This window comes from Alosa pseudoharengus, unplaced genomic scaffold, assembly GCF_046254945.1.
Source record: "Alosa pseudoharengus isolate Yale_2024_CS ecotype anadromous, Long Island Sound unplaced genomic scaffold, YU_APseudo_1.1 YU_APseudo_1.1_scf_21, whole genome shotgun sequence".
Lineage (NCBI taxonomy): Eukaryota > Metazoa > Chordata > Actinopteri > Clupeiformes > Clupeidae > Alosa > Alosa pseudoharengus.
Window position 1 is genome coordinate 19,055,830 of NW_027468674.1, and position 7,524 is coordinate 19,063,353.

General features: G+C 41.2%; 1 protein-coding gene across 3 annotated transcripts in view; it reads right to left on the reverse strand.

Moving 5' to 3' along the window:
• rnf213b (ring finger protein 213b) overlaps window positions 1-4,472 on the reverse strand; it is a 57,404-nt gene extending 52,932 nt beyond the window's left edge. For all 3 annotated transcript variants that reach the window (XM_076298061.1, XM_076298060.1, XM_076298059.1), the window contains exons 1-6: window positions 4,258-4,472; window positions 2,761-3,523; window positions 1,766-1,921; window positions 1,442-1,605; window positions 659-927; window positions 298-548 (exon numbers count right to left, since the gene is read on the reverse strand). In XM_076298061.1, coding sequence (XP_076154176.1) covers window positions 298-548; window positions 659-927; window positions 1,442-1,605; window positions 1,766-1,921; window positions 2,761-3,521 — 1,601 coding nt within the window. In that variant the 5' untranslated portion in view covers window positions 3,522-3,523; window positions 4,258-4,472. The remainder of the gene's footprint in view (window positions 1-297; window positions 549-658; window positions 928-1,441; window positions 1,606-1,765; window positions 1,922-2,760; window positions 3,524-4,257) is intronic.
• Window positions 4,473-7,524: the final 3,052 nt, after the last annotated feature.

Genomic DNA, 7,524 nt, shown 5'->3' on the forward strand with positions numbered 1-7,524 from the left:
AAGTACACTGGATCAGAATTACAGACGGCACCATACATTAGCACAGGGATTATAAGACACTCTTGTGTCATAAATAATAGGTAACATTTTTTATTTTTAACAAATGACAATCATAAACCACATTATCTGGTTGAACTGACACCTTAACAGTTAACAGGTGTTAACTGCCTGTGCCAGCCAAAGGTTTATGGGTATATCCATTAGCTCACAATTAATTACATTTTCTGATGAACCATAGCCAATCACTCCTTAAAGTAGAAAACTGAAATCCACACTTCGCCTCTTTGCTGAACTTACTTTGCTGAAGCTGAAAAGGCCGCCTTCATGTCATCCACATGTTTGCTTTCTAATGCCTGTGAGGAAACCAGTTCACAGAGCCTACCCCAGCTCTTTGTGTCAAGGTCAACACGACAAGCATTGCAGACCTGGAAGACAGCAAAGGCTTGCAACAAGAGATTGTGTTTGTTTTGCAACGGTTTGTTTTCAGATTTTCCCTCAGTCTCTCCAAACAGGAGCTGGACCAAACGTGAGCCAATCATCTCTGATGCCTGAGAAAAGGAAAAGAAAGAAATGTACAGGCCAAAGTAGCCACAGATGAAGCGTTACACAGACATCATGTGGACAAATCTTTACTCAAAGCATTATTTCACTCCTTTACCTTGACCTCAGGAGGGTAGAAGCCACCAGGATAAGAGATCCTTTGGCATGCAGATATAAAATCCATTTGATAACTGCGCAAGTGCTGTGTAAATTTGCGAATGGTTTCTTCACTGGACGGCTCCCATTTCTGAAAGATGAGGTTCAACAACTCTCTCGCGGAAGCGTCCCAGGTTTTGGAAATGGTCTTTTCTGCAGACTTTACCCAACTTGTAAACCAGTCTCGAATTGTCCAGCAAGGATTAATGTGGCCCTCATAAAGGTGCAATTCTGAAACATGAGTGCCATTGATGTCATCATATTGATAAATAATCTTCTGAAATATTATATCTGCCATTACAATATATTGGTATACTTAAAGCTGCAGTTGGCAAGTCTGACAGATTGATGGGACTTAGCCAAATGTTTACAACTCTCATGCCCCTCCCCCACTACCACCGAGCACCCTCTCATCGAGTTCATGCTCGTCAGTGCGCACCAGACTGCACCAGATTGTGATTAACAGTCAGATCTCACACAGCCCTGCTCTGATTGGACCAGAAGAACTGGGAGCTGTGGATTTTTGCAAAACAAATAACAGGCTCTAGGTGGAGGTATAAGTGCGTTTTTTTTTTCTAAAACCAGCTGATTTATGTTGTTCTGTCTGGGCATAGTGTCGGTTTCAGTGAATATGATCAAAAAAATCTTGCCAACTGCAGCTTTAAGGTCAGTGTGCTCCTACTCCATACTGAATATTGACTTTTGTTTATTTATAGCTTCCATATTATAATCATTGCAATATTACCGTTGCCTTCAAATGGAATTTGAATGCTCCTCAAGGCCATTTCCTCTATTTGTTTTCGGTGTTTCTGAATCCCATATTTGTATGTGAATACAACGCCTTTGTTAAGTAATCTTGCATCTACTAGCCAAGTTGCTTCTACTAATGTTCCACCTTTTCCAAGATCTCTGTGCAATAAATAAACATATTAATTAAACCGCACGTGGTTGCATGTGAATGAAAGAAACATAAATAATGCAACATATCTATATAAAACAGAAAAAAATAGAGGGCAGAGGTCCTCCTAATGTGATAACATCTGCAACAATTCTTACAGAAAATACTCACATGCAGTCGACTACAATAAGAGAAAATGTTTCTTGCTCAGTGAGTAACAGCAGAGTGTTATGATCTCTGTTGAACCCAAATTGTCTGTCCAACACTGCATACATATGGAAAGTGAACACTGGAATTCCAGGGGGTGCCCTGACTGGGGATGGTTTCCTATAAGGAAAAACATCTATATGTAATAACACATTTAAATCATTACAATGATTATACTACATCAATACATAATTAGCTATAGGTGTAATAAAGACAATATTTTGTAAATCTTTTCTAGGGAGATAGGTAGACAACATGTCATCATGTTGTGATTTTGATGGTGGTGTTGATGATGCTTTTGCATATGTACAGGGTCTAGAATTAACCCTGGCCATTCATTAATTGTACAAATTATGTTAAAGGCTCAGTCAGGGATTTTATGCGATTTCAAGCATTCAGCATCACATTCAGCAATCATCTCATGACCACTAGCTGCCCATTCCATGAGTACACTGTAAAAAAAACGGTCTCTTTAAGCAGCCCAGGCTCCGAAAACTGGAAACAAACAAAGTGGGGGCAGCCTGTCATCAAACAAAAAACAAAACCCTGCATGGAATTTCTCTGGGAATACTGAAGGTAGGGGTGAGCTACCTCTCTGGTATGTTTCGTTTCATCCTTGGTGAAAATATAATGTACGTTTTTTTGCACAAAAACACGTACATCTGCTAACGAATGTAAACATCAACGTGTACACAAATAAACACGACTTCCTACGAAATCCCCAACTGCGCCTTTAAAGAGCTGCCATTGCCGGGTTGCTGAATAGCCATACATTTACACTACATTTTAGGGCTCGTCAAGTATACAGTAATTCAAAATGTAATAGTAAATAGGCCTTTGTGTGGTTATTTTTACTATTTTTTAATTGAACTGACAGAACAATAGGGTTATGATATGTATCTTTACCAAGATATGACATGACATACTGTATGTCGTGATGAGAGTGATAGGCACCTCACCTGGTTTGTTTACTTTCTGTTTCTTTCCCTTTAATTTTCTCAGCTGCCACTTGAGCGTATGACTGTCTCCCTGCGGGCGGGTCAGTGGATGACCCCAGGTGCACGTCGTCATCAGTGTCCATCCTCTCCACGTCTCTGTCTTGGTTCTCTGATGTTTCTTGCTGATTGGTCCTCTCTGATACTTTGTCATTGTCCTTCTCTGATGTCTCCTGTTTCTTCTCCTTCTCAGACACCTTGTCTGTTTCTTTCCCGTTGGCACCTCTCTCTCTCTTCAGAGAGCCCTTTCGTCGTTGCTCCGTCTCAGGTGGCGAAGGCTCCTTCTCCTCACTGGCTGCTGCTGTTCCAGGTTCCGTTCGCTCTCGTGTCCGCACTGCGGTCTCAGTAGTGAGTTCTTCTGTCTGGGTTTCCTGTGTCGTCTGAAGGACTGAGTCGGTCTGCGTTTGTGCGTCTATCCCTCGATGTCTCATCACATTTAGGGCGTCGGGTTTCCCAGTCTCCCCATCTGGACCTTTACTAGCAGCCTGGTCATCGCTGGACTTCTGGGTCGTATCTGGAGGAATCTGACTCGTGTCCTGCTTGTTCTCTTCTTGTGTCATTTCAGTAATGCAGTCCTCCTCTTGTTCTTGAGTACCAACTGAAGCAGCACTAGCCTCCAGTGGCTGAGCCGCCGCGTCTTTCTTCCTCTTGGGCCTATTGCCCTTCTTGTGGAAGGTCTGCTTTGGGGCATCTGCCCTGTTCTTGTGTCCCCTCTTCCTCGGCATAGCTGTGTGACCAAGAAGATAAATAACTCTCACTGTGCGATTAACACACCAGCCTACTTCCCAGCAACATGCCAGCCCCCCAAACAATTTCTCCCATCCACAATTTCCCTCTTAAATGATGACATTGCACTGATCACATTGCACATTTCATTATGAGTGTGACTTTTATGAGTGTACATGGTTAGGCCTGGGCTATATATTCCTACAATCCTGGGATTATTTCCTGATGGACTAGGCCTACTGCCTGAGTGTCCTGCTCAGCAGTGTATAAAGTTGTCAATTGGAGATTGCATTCTCAGACATCATGATGAAATATTGCCAAGGCACTATTGCAATCGCACCTGAGATAAGATAACTATTTCATATAATTCCTCGCTGAACTAAGTTTCATTTCCTCATTCATTACTAGTGCGTTTCACCAGACTCACTCATGAAGGTGCGCAGGGTCAGTCTAGCGCTTAGCACCGTCAGGGTGGCTGTATCTTACGCCATGAAACTTAAGCTTATGAAACTTTAAGCCCATTCAATTGAATTAAAACTGTTTTCTCCTAGTATATAAAGTGCATCAGTCATTCAATTCAAGAACATTATAAATGCAATAATTTGATAAGGGAAACAGCCGAATGCACTCACACCGCAGCATCGCATTTACCGTTAGGGCATAGCCTTCAATGGTAGGCTATAGTACACTATTAAACTTTATCAGGGAAAGCAGTGGAGAAGGCTGGGTACAAACCTGGGCAAAGAAGCCAGTGTCTTGTTAAGAGTCTTTTTCAAACTCGGCGGCGGCGCATCCAACAATGTCTTCAAGTTTCACATCTTGATTGAAGCATAATGTAGGATTCTTAGCCTATATTGTTTTAACTATATAACTTTTGTATAATAGACCTAAAACAATTTAAGATATGATAACACCAGATAGCCTAAGATGCAACACTGCTCCCTGTTTACTTGCTAGAGTCGCACTGAGCTTCAGTAAAGCTTTGGGGAAACCAATTGCGCAGTGTTTCGGTTTCGTTTCTGTGGTTGTTTTCGTTATACTATAAAATGATCAGCCTAATTAGGTTTCTGAACAAGATTAACTTAAACATCTTTTCTTCCAAATACCATAACCCTATATTAATCGGACAAGCCACGCACTAAAAGCAAAAATTAAAACTCAATTCCAAGTTTGTAAATAGTAAATATATAAAAACAAAATCTGGTGTCTAGTGAAACAGCGCCCCCGCTCACTTTTAGGAAGCAATACAATGTTTCCTCTGAATAGAAACACATGATAAGGGCTGTAAATCCTGTTTCAGAGGAGCTGTCAGTACATGATTTCCATTCCATCATAATAACTATGATTGCCACCCATGATTGGGTGTACCCATCTTATTTAACTGAACAAGAACATTATAAATATATTAACCTTGACCTGGTGTTCAGGCTTAGGATTTTGAGGGGTCGGGTACCTAATAACCCCCTCATTAACATCAAGACTCATTAAGAGTTATGTACACATCATTTATTTCAAAACAGTGAAGTTCTCTACCGGCTGTAGTAGACAACACTTTATTATTTATCTCAGAAATCACACCTTCTGTGATTAATCAGCTTACATACATTGCATCCATCCAGTCTTTGCATTAAAAGGCCACAGAGGTTTTCTGTGGGTAGAGTGGGCAGAGGTTTTCACATCATGTCATTACACCGCTCTCAAATCACACATTGCAACAGAGGAACGGTCTGTGTCTGTGACTAAATCTTGTCTGAGCAATTAATGCACCTGTCAAATTTGTGTCCTTATGTATATTTATTTAGAATCGTGGGCACAAATGAAGAAGTTAAATATGTGTGTGTGGCCCATTTTGTGAGGCTGCTCAGGCCCTTGAGTTGTCTGAGGACAGGGGCTTCTTGACCCGCCTGACCACCACTCTGCTGCCCCTGCGGCCCGCTCTGCCTCCCTCCACAGCAGGCTGGGGCACCTCCTCCTCGGGCAGGGGCGGCCTCTCCGGTCTGGGTGGCGAGGGGCTTCTACCCACTCGGGCATCGTCCACGAAGGCCTCAACGCCCTCAAACTTGGTGGTCAGCTCACCAAGGCGCTCCTTGAGTGCGTTGAACTCTTTATAGAGGTCACTCAGTGCCTCAGAAAGAGGCTCAATCCTAGAGAGAGAGAGAGAGAGAGAGAGAGAACAATAAAATGAGGAGATAGAAACTAGAGAATATACTAAAGTCTGTATTTACCTGGAAAAAATATTTGCTAGCTTATTTAATTAAACTTATTTACAAAAAGAGTTGCACATTATGTACTGTACCATCTTATAACAACAACAAATTGGTTCAGTTTGGTGTTTCCACCTAAGGGACTCACCTTGCATAGTCGGGCAGTACAGTGCTGTGATCGTTCAGGAGCAGGTCTTTGACCTGGGTCATGATGGCGTACTTCCAGTTATCCAGCACCAGTGTGAGGTTTGAACACCCCCTAGTGTTCACCTTCTCTGCTGCAGTTAAACACACAACAGACAAGACATGCATTATACACACACACACACACACACACACACACACAATTAATGTGAAATACAAATGATAATCGCTACTCTCTATGATACGGTTACCTGATAAAGTACCTAAGAGAGGTACACATGACAATGGCCATAAGATTGTATAAGACAAACGTACACACACACACACACAATTAATGTGAAATACAAATGATAATCTCCACTCTCTATGATATGGTTACCTGATAAAGTACCTAAGAGAGGTACACATGACAATGGCCATAAGATTGTATAAGACAAATGTACACACACGTACACACACGTACGTACACACACACACACACACCTGGAGCTCACCCTCAGTCCTGTAGTCCCACTCTGCATTTTGTCTGCGGGACTTCTGAGTGACAGCCAGAGTGATCAGAGAGAGCAGTACTACAGCAACCCTCATCCTGAACATCACACACACGCAAAACCACACAGAAACCAATGATCATCTCCCTCATGCTCTTTGTTTGGGTACATTTAATTCATAGGTACAGTACATTTGAATTTGCCTTACATAAAAGTGCATAAAATGTTGTATAGCTCTATTATACAGTATTTTCTATCAACTGTAACTATGCCATATTCCCAAATAGTGCTAAAATGAAGCATCAGAGAATAAACTGAAATAAAAGTGGAATAACTGAAGTGTGATGGAAGAGAGAGAAAACATATCTGTCCCAAAAAACCTGTAGATGTATCAACAATTCTATTCCCTTTCCCAAAATTCTCAAAGTTCAAAATATAGACTAGTATCAATCTTTTGCACTCATAAAAAAAAAACTGTTTGCTTGGTTTAAACACTTCAGGAGATTTTAGAATCAATTAAGATATGGGACTATTTTTACTATTTCAAATTTGTTCTCCAATTTTTAATCTGCAGAATTTCTTTTTATATAAGTTATAATTAAATTGTTAATCATCTGTGCAGACACTAAGCTTCACATACCTTACAGAGGAGATGTTTTATTCCAGAGATCCTCAGAATTTTTAATATCCCTTTGGTAGTGATTATAGCACCAGCACGCATGGACTTATATTCATCTGCCTAGCAAAACCCAACCCTCTCTCCCTTGTTGGGAGAGTTTTTGTAAGAGAGGTGTGTCCATCCAGAGCACCCCCCCTCCCCCCAACACACACCATACACAACTTCCAATATCTCTATTCCAGAGTGTTTTGTGACTTTATGTTGAAACACCGCAGCCTTAACAGGCTGACATTATTTACAGTTTAATAAAACACTATTGTCTGTTTCAGCACAACCACCTATGTCCTTGTTAGTCTAGTGTGGCACATACCTAACACAAGTTACAATTACCATGACCACTTGTATGTGTGTTTAAAACACAGAGACAAAATTGGGACAACTAAAACAGCCGCTACTGAGACAAGATAATGGCAGGGTCCACTGGTTTTGTCTTTCATTTGGAAAACTTGTTTCGGAAAACTAAGACGAGACTAATAACAGATAT